A 16,659-nucleotide genomic window follows, 5' to 3' on the forward strand; every position below is an offset into this window, starting at 1 on the left:
AGAAACAAGATCAGTTGAGGACTTGACAAATGAACAAAACGTGACCTGGGAACACAGAAGAAGGTGCTACCCAGCCACCAAACCAGATCACCAGAATCATAAGTATATAATTCACCGATTGAAATCTGCTGCCCCTGAAGAAATAGCCCAATAGCACCAATTTAACCAAGAACCCCCACTAAACCAAGACTAAAAATTAGAACAAGAGAGGCACTCTCAGACACAGACACCATCTGCACTGCACAGAGGAAGAGATGAGTAGACGCCAGTGCAAAAATACAGGCAACAACATAAAGACCTATATGGCAACATCAGAACCTAGTGATTCTACACCTGCAAGACCTAAACATACCATGACAGAAGAAACAGAAGAAATCAACCCTAAAAATGACTTTAAGAAGATGATAGAGGCCCTTAAAGAAGAAATAAAACATTCCCTCAAAGAGGAAATAAAAGCTTTCCTTAAAGAGGAAATGAAAACCTACCTTAAAGAGGAAATAAAAACTTCCCTTAAAGAGGAAATGAAAAACTCCATTAAAGAGGAAATAAAAAACTCCCTTAAAGAAATGGAAGAAAAAACGAACCAAAAATGGGAAGAAATCAAATCAAGCCAAGAAAAAGCAATTAAACAGATGAAAGAAACATTCCAAGACCTGAAAAATGAATTTGAGACAATAAAGAAAACACAGGGTGAGGGAATACTGGAAATAGAAATCCAAACTAAATGAACAGGAACTACAGAAACAAGCATAACCAACCGATTGCAAGAGATGGAACAGAGAATCTCTGACACTGAAGACACGATAGAGAAAATAGATTCGTCAGTCAAAGAAAACACTAAAGACAAAAAAGTCGTAACACAAAATGTCCAGGAAATTTGGGACACCATGAAAAGACCAAACCTAAGAATAATAGGGATAGAAGAAGGAGAAGAATACCAACTCAAAGGCACAGAAAGTATATTCAACAAAATCATAGAAGAAAACTTTCCTAACCTAAAGAAAGAAATACCTATGAAGATACAAGAAGCTTACAGAACACTGAATAGGCTGGATCCAAAAAAAAGTCCCCTTGCCACATAATAATCAAAACACTAAACACACAGAACAAAGAAAAAATATTAAGAGCCGCAAAGGAAAAAGACCAAGTAACATATAAAGGCAAACCCATCAGAATAACACCAGACTACTCAATAGAGACTATGAAAGCTAGAAGATCATGGACAAATCTCATGCAGACACTAAGAGACCACGGATGCCAACCCAGACTATTATACCCAGCAAAACTCTCAATCACCATAGGCGGAGTAAACAAAATATTCCAGGATAAAACCAGATTTAATCAATACCTGTCCACAAACCCAGCCCTACAGAAAGCACTAGAAGGGAAAATTCAACCCAAAGAAGCTAAACACATCCATGAAAAATCAAGCAATAGATAATCCCACACCAACAAACACCACAGAAGGACAACACAACACAACCAAAAAAAAAATAACAGGAATTAACAATCACTGGTCATTAATATCCATCAATATCAATGGTCTCAACTCACCTATAAAAAGACACAGGCTAACAGAATGGATAAGAAAACAGGACCCATCCATTTGCTGCATACAAGAAACATACCTTAACTCCAAAGATAGACACTACCTCCAAGTAAAGGGCTGGGAAAAGGTTTTCCAAGCAAATGGACCTAAGAAACAAGCTGGTATAGCTATGCTAATATCTAATAAAATAGACTTCAAACTAAAATCAATCAAAAGAGACCAGGATGGACATTACATATTCATCACGGGAAAAATCCACCAAGATGAAGTCTCGATTCTAAACATTTATGCTCCAAATACAAAAGCACCCACATTCATAAAAGAAACACTACTAAAGTTTAAAACGCACATCAAACCCCACACATTAGTAGTGGGAGATTTTAACACACCACTCTCACCAAAAGATAGATCTAGCAGACTGAAGCTTAACAAAGAAATAAAGGACCTAACAGATGTTATGACTCAAATGGACCTAATAGATATCTACAGAATATTCCATCCTAACACAAAAGAATATACCTTCTTCTCAGCGCCCCATGGAACCTTCTCAAAAATTGACCACATGCTTGGACACAAAACAAATCTCAACAGATACAAAAAAATTGGAATAACCTCCTGTATCTTATCAGACCACCATGCCTTAAAGTTAGACCTCAATAACAACAAAAATTATAGAAAACCCACAAACTCATGGAAACTGAATAATGCCCACCTGAAACATCAATGGGTCAAGGAAGAAATAAAGACAGAAATTAAAGAGTTCCTAGAATTCAATGAAAATGAAAGTACAACATACCCAAACTTATGGGACACTATGAAAGCAGTGCTAAGAGGAAAATTCATAGCTCTAAATGCACACATAAAGAAAATGGAGCAATCCTATACCAATGAATTAACAGCACAACTGAAAGCTCTATAACAAAAAGAAACAAACTCACCCAGGAGAAACAGACGCCAGGAAATAATTAAATTGAGGGCTGAAATCAACGAAATAGAAAACAAGAGAACAATACAAAAAAATCAATGAAACAAAGAGTTGGTTCTTTGAAAAAATCAACAAGATAGACAAACCCCTAGCCAAATTAACCAAAAGGCAAAGAGAGAGCACCCAAATTCACAAAATCAGAATTGAAAAGGGAGACATAACAACAGACAACGAGGAAATCCAGAGAATCATCAGATCATACTTTAAAAACCTGTACTCCACAAAAATGGAAAACCAGGAAAAATGGACAATTTTCTGGATAAATACCACATACCAAAATTAAATCAAGACCAGATAAACCATTTAAATAGACCAATAACCCCTAAAGAAATAGAAACAGTCATCAAAAGTCTCCCAACCAAAAAAAGCCCAGGACCAGATGGTTTCAGTGCAGAATTCTACCAGACTTTCAAAGAAGAACTAATACCAATCCTCTTCAAAGTGTTCCACACAATAGAAACAGAAGGAACACCACCAAACTCTTTTTATGAGGCTACAATTACCCTGATACCCAAACCACACAAAGATGCAACAAAGAAAGAGAACTACAGACCAATTTCCCTCATGAACATTGATGCAAAAATACTCAACAAAATATTGGCAAACCGAATCCAAGAATACATCAAAACAATCATCCATCACGACCAAGTAGGATTCATCCCAGGGATGCAAGAATGGTTCAACATATGAAAATCAGTCAATGTAATACACCATCTAAACAAACTGAAAGAAAAAACCACATGATCATCTCCTTAGATGCTGAAAAAGCCTTTGACAAAATCCAACACCCCTTCATGATAAAGGTCTTAGAAAGATTAGGAATACAAGGAACATTTCTAAACATAATAAAAGCAATTTATAGCAAGCCAACAGCAAACATCAAATTAAATGGAGAGAAACTCAACACGATACCACTAAATTCAGGAACAAGACAAGGCTGTCCACTCTCCCCATATTTATTCAAAGGGATACAAATTGGCAAGGAAGAAGTCAAACTTTCACTATTTGCAGATGATATGATAGTATACATAAGTGACCCCAAAAACTCTACCAGGGAACTCCTACAGCTGATAAACTCCTTCAGTAAAGTGGCAGGATACAAGATCAACTCAAAAAAATCAGTAGCCCTCCTATACACAAATGATAAAAGGGCTGAGAAAGAAGTCAGAGAAACATCACCCTTTACAATAGCCACAAATAATATAAAATACCTTGGGATAACACTAACTAAACAAGTGAAAGACCTTTTTGATAAGAACTTTAAATCTCTAAAGAAAGAAATTGAAGAAGATATCAGAAAATGGAAGGATCTCCCATGCTCATGGATAGGTAGGATTAACATAGTAAAAATGGCAATCTTACCAAAAGCAATCTACAGATTCAATGCAATCCCCATCAAAATCCCAACACAATTCTTCACAGACTTGGAAAGAAAAATACTCAACTTTATATGGAAAAACAAAAGACCCAGGATAGCTAAAAGAATCCAATACGATAAAGCAAATGTTGGAGGCATCACCATCCCTGACCTCATACTCTACTATAGAGCTATAGTAAAAAAAACAGCTTGGTACTAGTATAAAAACCGACATACGGACCAATGGAATCGAAGTGAAGACCCTGACATTAATCCATGCACATATGAACACCTGGTTTTTGACAAAGGAGCCAAAACTATACAATGGAACAAAGAAAGTATCTTCAACAAATGGTGCTGGCATAACTGGATCTCAATATGCAAAAGATTACAAATAGATCCATATCTGTCACCATGCACAAAACTCAAGTCCAAGTGGATCAAAGACCTAAACATAAATCCAGTTACACTAAACTTAATAGAAAAGAAAATAGGAAGCACTCTTGAACGCATTGGCACCGGAGACCATTTCCTAAATAAAACACCAATAGCACAGACCCTGAACACAGCAATTAATAAATGGGACCTCTCGAAACTGAGAAGCTTTTGCAGGGCAAAAGACACAGTCAATAAGACAAAAAGACAACCAACAGATTGGGAAAAGATCTTCACCAACCCCACATCTGACAGAGGATTGATATCCAGAATATATAAAGAACTCAAGAAACTAGACATCAAAGTACTGAACAGTCCAATTAAAAAATGGGCTAAAGAGCTAAACAGAGAATTCACAAAACAAGAACTACAAATGGCTGAAAGACATTTAAAGAAATGCTCAACATCCTTAATCAGCAGAGAAATGCAAATCAAAATGACTCTGACATACCACCTTACACCTGTTAGAATGGCTATGATCAAAAACACCAATGACAACCAATGTTGGAGAGGATGTGGAGCAAAGGGAACACTCCTCCACTGTTGGTGGGAATGTAAACTTGTACAACCACTACGGAAATCAGTATGGCGGTTTCTCAGAAAATTAGGAATCGAACTACCTCAAGACCCAGCCATCCCACTCTTGGGCATATACCCAAGGAATGCTGATTCATACCATAAAGATACATGCTCAGCTATGTTCATAGCAGCACTATTTGTAATAGCCAGAACCTGGAAACAACCTAGATGCCCATCAACGGAAGAATGGATGAAAAAAATGTGGTACATATACACAATGGAGTACTACTCAGCAGAGAAAAACAATGAAAGCATGAAATTTGCAGGCAAATGGATGGAACTAGAAAAAAATCATCCTGAGTGAGGTAACCGAAACCCAGAAAGACAGTTATGGTATGTACTCACTCATAGGTGGATTCTAGATATAAAATAAAGAACAATCAGACCACAACCCATAGAACCATAGAGGCTATATATATAGCATGGAGGTCCCTAGGACGACTGTGGCATATAATAAATTTCAGTTTTACTCAATTATTAAAAAAATAGCCAAATGAATGGAAACACATAAACTCTGAACCAAAGGCTGAGGGGCCCCCAACTGGATCAGGCCCTCTGAATAGGTGAGACAGTTGATTGGCTTGATCTGTTTGGGAGGCAAGTAGGCAGTGGGACCAAGTCCTGTGCTCATTGCATGAGTTGGCTGTTTGAAACCTGGAACTTATGCAGGGACACTTGGCTCAGTCTGGGAGGAAGGGGCTGGACCTCCCTGGACTGAGTCTACCAAATTGATCGCAATCCTCTGGGGAGGACTTGTCCTGGAGGAGGTGGGAATGGAGGGTGGGCTGGGGGTAAGGGGAGGGGGTGGGAGGGGGGAGAATAGGGGAACCCATGGCTGATATGTAGAACTGAATGGTATTGTAAAATAAAAAAATATATATATATATAAAGAAGGAAATGCCGATGAAGATACAAGGAGCCTATAGAACATCAAACAGACTAAACCCCCGAAAAAGTCCCCTCAACACATAATAATTAAACAACTAAATGTACAGAATAAAGAAAGAATATTAAGAGCAGCAAAGGAAAAAGGCCAAGTGACTTATAAAGGCAAATCCATCAGAATGACACCCGATTTCTCAATGGAGACTTTGAAAGCCAGAAGGACCTGGACAGATGTAATGCAGACACCAAGAGCCCATAGATGTCAGCCCAGACTAATATACCCAGCAAAACTTTCAATCATCATAGATGGAATGAACAAAACATTACCAGTCAAAGCCAGATTTAAACAATACTTATCCACAAACCCAGCCCTACAGAAAGCACTAGAAGGAAAATTCCAACCTAAGGAAGTCATATACACACTCGAAAACCCAGGCAATAGATAAAGCCATAGCAGTAAACCCCAAAGAAGAGGAGTACACATAAACTACCACCAAAAATAACAGGGATGAACAATCACTGGTCATTAATATCTCTTAATATCAACAGACTTAATTCACCTATAAAAAGACACAGGCTTACAGAATGGATATGAAAGCAGGACCCATTTTTCTGCTGCATACAAGAAACACATCTCAAATTCAAAGATAGACACTACCTAAGTATAAAAGGCTGGGAAAAGACTTTCCAATCAAATGGTCTTAAGAAACAAGTGAGTGTAGCCATCCTGATATCCAACAAAATAGACTTCAAACTAAAATCAATCAAAAGAGATCAAGAAGGGCATTACATACTCATCACAGGAAAGAGCCACCAAGATGAAGTTTCAATTCTGAACATTTATGCCCCAAACACAAGGGCACCCACATATGTAAAAGAAGCATTACTAAAGCTTAAACCACAAATAAAACCCCACACATTAATAGTGGGAGATCTCAACACCCCACTTTCACCACTGGACAGATCACCCAAATCGAAACTTAACAGAGAAATAAAGGACTTAACTGATGTTATGACTCAAATGGACTTAATTGATAACTACAGAACATTCCATCCTAACAAAAAAGAATATACCTTCTCAGCACCCCATGGAACTTTCTCTAAAATCGACCACATACTTGGCTACAAAGCAAATCTTAACAGATACAAAACAATTGGAATAACCTCCTGTGTTCTATCAGACCACCATGGTTTAAAGTTAGATTTCAACAACAAAAACTACAATCAGAAAACTACACAGAAAACCTACAATCTCATAGAAACTGAATAATGCTCAACTGAATCACCAATGGACTAAGGAAGAAATAAAGAAAACAATTAAAGACTTCCTAGAGATCAGCAAAAATGAAGACACCACACACCCAAACTTATGGGACGCTATGAAAGCAGTGCTAAGAGGGAAATTCATAGCACTAAATGCCCACATAAAGAAGTTGGAGAAATCTCACACTCGTGACTTAACAGCACACCTAAAAGCTCTAGAACAAGAAGAAGCAAAGTCTTCCAGGAAGAATAGACGCCAAGAAATTATCAAAGTGAGAGGTGAAATTAATAAAATAGAAACTAAGAGAATAATACAAAAAATTAATGAAACAGAGAGTTGTTTCTTTGAGAAAATCAACAAGATAGACAAGCCCTTATCCAAACTAACCAAAAGACAGAGAGAGAGAGAATCCAAATTAACAAAATCAGAAATGAAAATGGGGACAATAACAACAGACATTGAGGAAATCCAGAGAATTATCAGGTCATATGTCAAAAACCTCTACTCCACAAAACTGCAAAACCTAAAAGAAATGGATAATTTTCTAGATAGGTACCACATACCTAAGTTAAATCAAGACCAGATGAACTATTTAAATAGTCCAATAACCCCTAAGGAAATAGAAACGGTCATTAAAAGTCTCCCAACCAAAAAAAGCCCAGGACCAGATGGTTTCAGCGCCGAATTCAACCAGATCTTCAAAGAAGAGTTAATACCAATACTCTCTATATTGTTCCACATAATAGAAACAGAAGGAACATTACCAAACTCCTTCTATGAGGCTACAATTACCCTGATTCCTAAACCAAACAAGGATACAACAAAGAAAGAGAACTACAGACCGATCTCCCTCATGAACATTGATGCAAAAATACTCAATAAAATGCTGGCAAATAGACTCCAAGAACACATCAACACAATTATCCACCATGATCAAGTAGGCTACATCCCAGGGATGCAAGGGCGGTTCAACATATGTAAGTCCATCAATGTAATACACCATATAAACAAACTCAAAGAAAAAAAACCACCTGATCATCTCACTAGATGCAGAAAAGGCATTTGACAAAATCAAACACCCCTTCATGATAAAAGTCTTGGAACAATCCGGAATACAGGGAACATACCTAAACATAATAAAGGCAATTTACAGCAAGCCAACAGCCAACATCAAATTAAATGGAGAGAAACTCAAAGCAATTCCACTAAAATCAGGAACGAGGCAAGGCTGTCCACTCTCCCCATACTTATTCAATATAGTACTTGAAGTTCTAGCCAGAGCAATAAGACAACATAAGGAGATTAAGGGGATACAAATTGGAAAGGAAGAAGTCAAGCTTTCCCTATTTGCAGATGACATAATAGTATACTTGAGTGACCCCAAAGATTCCACCCAGGAACTGATAAAGCTTATAAACACCTTCAGCAATATAGCAGGATACAAAATCAACTCAAAAATATCAGTAGCCCTCTTCTATACAATGGACAAAGAAGCTGAGAAGGAAATCAGAGATACATCACCCTTTACAACAGCCAAAAATGACATAAAATACCTTGGAGTAACACTAACCAAGCAAGTTAAGGACCTATATGACAAGAACTTTAAGTCCCTGAAAAAAGAAATTGAAGAAGATGTCAGAAAATGGAAAGATCTCCCATGTTCATGGATAGGCAGGACCAACATAGTAGAAATGGCAATTTTACCAAAAGCAATCTACAGATTCAATGCAATCCCCATCAAAATACCAACACAATTCTTCACAGACCTGGAAAGAATAATACTCAACTTCATATGGAAAAACAAAAAACCCAGGATAGCCAAAAGAATCCTGTACAATAAAACAACCTCTGGAGGCATCACAATCCCTGACTTCAAGCTCTACTATAGAGCTACAGTAATAAAAACAGCTTGGCATAAAAACCGACATGGGGACCAATAGAATCGAATTGAAGACCCTGACATTAATCCACACACATATAAACATGTGATTTTTTACAAAGAAGCCAAAATTGTACAATGGAAAAAAGAAAGCATCTTCAACAAATGGTGCTGGCATAACTGGATATCAACATGTAGAAGACTGCAAATAGATCCATATCTGTCACTGTGCACAAAACTTAAGTCCAAGTGGATCAAGGACCTCAACATAAATCCAGCTACTCTGAACCTGCTAGAAGAGAAAGTAGGAAGTGGTCTTGAACGCATTGGCATAGAAGATCGCTTCCTAAATATAACACCAGTAGCACAGGCACTGAGAGAAACAATCAATCAATGGGACCTCTTGAAACTGAGAAGCTTTTGTAGAGCAAAGTGCTGTAGGATGGTCTGTATATCAAATCTGTTGCTCTGATTGGTCAATAAATAAAACACTGAATGGCCAGTGGCCAGGCAGGAAGTAGGTGGGACAAGGAGAGAGGAGAATTCTGGGAAGCAGAAGGCTGAGGCGGAGAGACACTGCCAGCCACAGCCATGACCAGCAGCATGTGAAGATGCCGGTAAGCCACCAGCCATGTGGCAAGGTCTAGATTTATAGAAATGGATTAATTTAAGCTATAAGAACAGTTAGCAAGAAGCCTGCCACGGCCATACAGTTTGTAAGCAATATAAGTCTCTGTGTTTACTTGGTTGGGTCTGAGCGGCTGTGGGACTGGCGGGTGACAAAGATTTGTCCTGACTGTGGGCAAGGCAGGAAAACTCTAGCTACAGCAAAGGATACGGTCAACAAGGCAAAGCGACAGCCTACAGAATGGGAAAAGATCTTCACCAACCCCACATCTGACAGAGGACTGATATCCAGAATATATAAGGAACTCAAGAAATTAGACATTAAAACGACCAACAGTCCAATTAAGAAATGGGCTATAGAACTAAAGAGAGAATTCTCAACAGAGGAAACTCAAATGGCTGAAAGACATTTAAGGAATTGCTCAACATCCCTAATCATCAGGAAAATGCAAATCAAAACAACTCTGAGATACCACCTTATACCTGTCAGAATGGCTCTAAGATCAAAAACACTGAAGACACTTTATGCTGGAGAGGATGTGGAACTAGGGGAACTCTCCTCCACTGTTGGTGGGAATGCAAGCTTGTACAACCACTTTGGAAATCAATATGGCGCTTTCTTAGAAAATTGGGAATCAATCTCCCCCAAGATCCAGCTATACCACTCTTGGGCATATCCCCAAGAAATGCTCAATCATACCACAAGAGAACTTGCTTAGCTATGTTCATATCAGCATTGTTTGTAATAGCCAAAACCTGGAAACAACCTAGATGCCCTTCAACTGAAGAATGGATAAATAAATTGTGGCACATATACACAATGGAATACTACTCAGCAGAGAAAAACAATGACATCATGAGGTTTGCAGACAAATGGATGGATCTAGAGAAAATCATCCTGAGTGAGGTAACCCAGACTCAGAAAGACAAATATGGTATGTACTCACTCATAGGAAGATGCTAGATGTGGAACAAGAATGACTGGACTGCTACTCACATCACCAGTGAGGCTACCTGGAAAATGGGACCCCAAGAAAGACATGGAGAAATGGATGAGATCTAAATGAAAAGCCTGGACATGAGTGGGAGCAATGAAGGGCGAGAGTCGAGGGAAAGAGATCGGGAGATCCTAGCTGGATCAAGAAAAGAGAGGGAGAACAACGAATAGGAGACCATGGTAAATGAAGACCACATGAGAAAAGGAAGAAACAAAGAGCAAAAGAGGCCCACAAAAATCCACAAGGATACCCCCACAAAAGACTGCTGGCAATGGTCGAGAGACAGCTGGGACTGACCTACTCTGGTGATGGGATGGCCAAACACCCTAATAGGTGTGCCATAAAACCCATCCAAGGACTGAGGAATCTGGATGCAGACATCCATGGCTAGGCCCCTGGTGGAGCGCTGGGAGTCTAATTAGTGAGAAAGAGGAGGGTTTATATGAGCGAGAATTGTTGAAACCAAGGTTGGATAAAGCACAGGGACAAATAAACAAATGAATGGAAACACATGAACTATGAACCAAAGGCTGAGGGTCCCCAACTGGATCAGGCCCTCTGAACAGGTGAGACAGTTGATTGGCTTGATCTGTTTGGGAGGCATCTAGGCAGTGGTACCAGGCCCTGGGCTCGTTGCATGAGTTAGCTGTTTGAAACCTGGGACTTATGCAGGGACGCTTGGCTCAATCTGGGAGGAGGGGACTGGACCTGCCTGGACTGAGTCTATCAGGTTGATCCCAGTCCGCAGGGGAGACCTTGATCTGGAGCAGGTGGGAATTGGGGTTGGGCTGGGGGGGAAGGGGAAGGGGACAGGAAGGGAGAGAACAAGGGAATCTGTGGCTATTATGTAGAACTGAATAGTATTGTAAAATAAAAAAATAATATAAAATAAAAAAACAAAAACAAAACAAACAAACAAACAAACAAAAAAAAAGAAGACTAAAAAAAAAAAAAATCCCAGCACTCAGGAGGCAGAGCCAGGCGGATCTCTGTAAGTTCGAGGCCAGCCTGGTCTACATAGCGAGTTCCAGGAAAGGCACAAAGCTACACAGAGAAACCTTGTCTTGAAAAAACAAAACAAAACAAAAAACAAAAAAAAGAAAATCTGTAATTAACACTCAACACACTTCAAAATTGTTTTAGTTCCCTTGCAATATAACATTCTTAGTGGATTCCTAAATCACTTTTTCCACCTTACATGCACCCTGCAAATTCCTTGTTATTTATGAACACAAAATGCTTTCTAAATGCATGTATCCCTGACTGGGATAAATCTCAAATTTAAGTGAAGATGGTCTTGAACAGATGATGCTCCTGCCTCTACCCGCTGCGTGCTAGGATTACAGGAAATGTACCACCACTTCTGGCTGCATATTCTGAATTTTAAATATCTTTATAAATTACAGTAAATGTAAAACTAAGCAAGTGAAATTAATTTTGCTAGTATTTTACTTTCATTTAATGTAATTGTCACTTCAATATGTAATCATTGTAAAATAATGGGGAAAAAAGAAAAATTGAAATGTACATGTTGCATGCTGAGGATATAGGTGAGGGGTAGAGCACTTGTCTAGCATGTACAGGTGCTGGGGCACATGTGAGAGTGTAAAGGAACCGAGATACAGGAACCTGCTACATTACTGCTGGAACTGTAGCCATAAAATGATGCAGCCACTAGCACCAGAGTATGCACAGCATTTATAATAGAGAAAAGGTAGAAACCCCAAATACCTACTGCTTGATGAATGGGTGAACAAAGTGTGCAGTGTTAATACAATGGTCAAGTGTCTAGCCATGAAAAGGGGTAGAGTACTGCTACATCCTACAACATGAAAAAACATGACAGACATTAAACTCAGTGAAAGAAGCAAAATGACAGAAGCATAGGACAGTTCTCAATGAGATGGCTTGATTTCTTTTAAACACCCAGAATGAGAAACCTGAAGCAGAAAGTTAGATTGGTAGCTGATAGGGGGTGGGGTCTGGAGGAACGAAGAATAACTACTAATAAATAAATGGTTTCTTTTCAAATAACAAAAATATTTTAAAATCAAATAGAGTGATGGTTGCATAATTTTAAGAACATACTAAGAAAACCCTACTGGATTGTATGCTTTAATAGAGAGAACCTACTACATAAGTGTCTTACATTATTATCTAAAGATTACACTTAGTTCATGTGTATTATGTTTTGCCTACATGTATGTAGTACATTGTACGCATGTCTGGTGCCTGTGAAGATACAAGAGGGTGCTGGATCCCCTAGAACTGCATTTACAGATGGTTGTGAGCTTCCATGTGGGTGCTGTTGTGGGTCACATGGTTTGTAGCTGAGAGATATTGAGGATTACCTTTCTCCTCCAGTAGTGCACAGACTGCCTTCCAGTACCATGAACTCTGGTTAGTAGGTGAAGAATCTAGTTAGACATCAGTTCAACTTCTCAGTGTTCAATGATAGAAATGTCACCTTCAGAAAAAAGACCTTAACATCAGCTTTGCAGAGCCCCCAACAGCCTTGGAAATAGCCTGTGCTATTTGGGGGTTCTGTGGGTCCCTTTGGTTAGGGACTCAAGAGGCTGTACCCTGTTCCTGGCACAGGAGGTTTAAGATGGTGGCATAAGATGTCTAATTGGAGCCTTGTCAAACCTGTTATGTTTTGAGCCCGTTTAGATCCCTTTCACAAATGTATGGTAAGCTTCTGGGGTAGTCAGTTTCCATATAGTTATTCAAAGGGTTTGCAGTGTTGACTGTCCCTGCCCATATTTCTCCTTTACCTTTCTATCCCATCCTTCTCTCATTAAATCCTTCTAATCTAGTGTTCATTTATATCTTCATAACACTATACACTCTCCCCTTCCTTGAGAGATACTCTTCTCCCTTCTGGTCCTTTACCAGGTACCAAACATCTGTGGTTATTCAGATTGTAGTTCCCATTGCAGAACCTTTAAAGAAAACAAAACAAAAACAAACAAACAAACAAACAAACCAAGCCGGGCAGTGGTGGCACATGCCTTTAATTCCAGCACTGGGGAGTCAGAGGCAAGCAGATTTTTGTGAGTTTGAGGCCAGCCTGTGCTACAGAGTGAGTTCTAGGAAAAGATGAAAGCTACACAGAGAAACCCTGTCTCGAAAGACAAAAAAAAAAAAAAAAGAAAAAGAAAAAGAAAAAAAAAGAAAAAAAAAAACCAATATTTGTCTTTTTGGGTCTGGCTTGGCCCCATCAGGATGAATTTTTTTCTAGCTCCATCAGGCCAGTCTTAGGGAGGTATTTTCTCATGGCTGCAGGACTGTAAGGACCCAACCCATTCCCCAGTGTTTTGTTATGGAGGCCCTGCAGGTAGCTCTACCCCAAAATTCCGTTTGACAGTGCTTTGCACAGGGGCTGGGCATGGTAGGCTTTTGCCACTGGAGTCTGACATGGGCATGGGCGGAGCACGCGCACACGGTTCACAGCTGCTGAGCACCATTGTGTGCTCACAGCACATCACAATGCCAGGGCAGCTGTGTTGCTAAGGGTGAAGCAGAGTTTTGCTCACACTGAACCAAGGACCTGCGCTAGCAGGACGGTCCTGTGTGTCAGTGGCGAGACTTTAACCGAATTTCAAAATTTTAGTGTACCAGTGTTCTATTTTTTACTTTAGGGTTTGGGAGGGAGTGGGTGGCTAAAGGGGAGGGTGGGTAGGGCAGGGAGGGCGGGGAGGGCCTGCGGAGCCTTAAGGCTCAACATGCAGGAGGACATAGACTACGATGCCCCTGCTATTCAAGCCCCAAAGAGGGCTCGCTGGTACAGCCGCCTGTGGCCCTCATGCCTGGGTCATGGGTGCTCGTGTCGGAAACGACAACCGAAATTTACCCTCTACTCCATCGGGTACGACCCTGTTGGGGAACTCCAAAGGGCGGCCAGCGTGGGGGACGTGACATCAATAGAGCGATTTATCGACTGCCACCAACACTATGTGAATGAACAGGACACAAGGCGCAGGTAATGGGGCCCGGGGGAGAGAGAGGGCCAGGAGGGACAGGAAGTGTTGGCGACAGTCAGGGCCAACTAAGGAGAAACACACCTTCCAGGACTGAGCCCAGTGGGGTTTGTGCCTGCTTTAGGCTTCTAGGCATCTGGGACCAGCACACCTTGGAAGGACAGCACAGGCCTTCTTTAAGAGAAGCAAAAGAAAGAATTTCAGTTAATTTACAAATCCTTTTACATTGTCTCTTTTAGAGCACTTTATTGGGCGCTTTAAAGCGATTTAGCTAATGAAACTACATACATTTTATTTTTATGTGTATATTTAAATTTGTTTTAGATTTATGTATATAATCTTTTTGCCTGCATGTATTTCCAAAGCACTACATGCATCAGAAGGTGTTGGGTCTCCTGGAACTGGAGTTACTGACAGCCGTGTGTGCTAGAAATCTAACTCAGGTCCTCTACAGGTGAAACTGGAGCTTGTAAACACCAAGCCATCTCTCCAGCCGTTAATGTTTATGTTTTTAGTACTATGTTATATACAACACAGAAAATGGTAACATGAGATAAATTTTCACATAAAATGTCAACTTTGAGCCAAAGAAAGAATCACCAAGAAATCTTACATCATTGGGACACATGTTTGCTGAGGGATCTTATAAGGACATTTTTAACTGGAACTATGTGTACATGGTGTGTGTGTATGTGTGTGTGTGTGTGTGTGTGTGTGTGTGTGTGTGTGTGTGTGTTTATATATATGTGAAGGCTACAGGTTGACATTATCTTCCTCAATTGCTTTTCACCTTATTAAAAAATTGTAGGGGTGTGTGTGTGTGTGTGTTTGTGTGTGTGTGTGTGTGTGCACATGTACCCCACATACCTGCAGGTAAGTGTATGAAGGTCAGAAGAAAGCTATATTTGAGAGTTGTGTGTTCTGCCATATTGTGGGTTCTGGGGGGTTGAACCCAGGCCATGATGTCTGCTGGCAGGTCCCACCACCTGATGAACCACCTTGTGGTCCCTACACCTCATTTTTTGAGGCTGTTTCTCTCACCCAAATCTCTACTAGATTGTCAAGGTGCTGGGGGTTCTGAACTCAGGCCCTCAGGCTTGCATGGCAAGTGCTTTACCAACTGAGCTCTTCCAGCCACCCCAGCCCTTCTTTCCTATTTCTTATTTCACACTGTGTTCTAAAGGGGAACCAATGACACTCAACAGTAGAATTTCCATAGCCATAACGCATATGCTTCTTGATAATTTCTGTAGTTCTGAGTGGTTATTTAGTCTTCTAAATGAGAGCTTTCTACAAATAATGAAAATAAAGTATATTTTCAAAGTATTCTTTGCTTAACAAACGCATTCTTTAAAAACACTGAATTTTCAACTGTATTTGTCCATTCTGTCAATCCATTTATTCCCCACATGGAACTTAGTTATTATCTACTATACAGAAAACACATCCTACTACCTCTCAAGATTCTCTCATTCTTAAAATCTTTGTTTCTCTGCCCAGTTAGCTTTCCTTACATTCTATAAATTTAAATATTGAATACAATGAACCATGCTCATTTGAATCTCAGGTTTCTTTTGGTTTAAAGCTTTTTGAAAATCAAAGCAAGGGAGCTATGATGCAATGGGTTATCTCCTTATAGAGACATTTGCCCAATTTTGGTGTGAGTCCATGGACACACTGGGGGTGCAAGGCAAAGCACAATGGCCTGCTTTGCTACCATTTGGTGTCTGAATTATCATGGGCACTCTATTTTCTGAAGACTAGGTTGTGTCCCTGTTGGCAGCAATATAGAAATATTACTTTTGGGTATTGAGAAATGAAAAAAAAATTCAAAGTACTGATAACTGAGGATTTAGATTTTTGTTTGTTGTTACTGCTATTTTAAACCTATTTGCCTTTCATAGTCTTTTTTTTTTTTATTTTTCGAGACAGGGTTTCTCTGTGTAGCTTTGCGCCTTTCCTGGGACTCACTTGGTAGCCCAGGCTGGCCTCGAACTCACAGAGATCCGCCTGGCTCTGCCTCCCGAGTGCTGGGATTAAAGGCGTGTGCCACTACCGCCCGGCTTTCATAGTCTTAAGAGCTAAAATTTACATAGATACAAGTGGCCTGTAGAATTGCCA

The 16,659-nt window shown here is 39.8% G+C and overlaps 1 protein-coding gene across 1 annotated transcript in view; it reads left to right on the plus strand.

Annotated features, from left to right (window-relative positions):
* The first annotated feature begins 14,092 nt into the window (after positions 1–14,092).
* LOC143272064 (uncharacterized) overlaps positions 14,093–16,659 on the plus strand; it is a 41,699-nt gene continuing 39,132 nt past the window's right edge. Inside the window, exon 1 of the mRNA XM_076565657.1 lies at positions 14,093–14,540. Within this exon, the coding sequence (XP_076421772.1) occupies positions 14,284–14,540 (257 nt within the window). The 5' untranslated portion in view covers positions 14,093–14,283. The remainder of the gene's footprint in view (positions 14,541–16,659) is intronic.

Source organism: Peromyscus maniculatus, chromosome 1 (genome assembly GCF_049852395.1).
Source record: "Peromyscus maniculatus bairdii isolate BWxNUB_F1_BW_parent chromosome 1, HU_Pman_BW_mat_3.1, whole genome shotgun sequence".
Taxonomy (NCBI): Eukaryota; Metazoa; Chordata; class Mammalia; order Rodentia; family Cricetidae; genus Peromyscus; species Peromyscus maniculatus.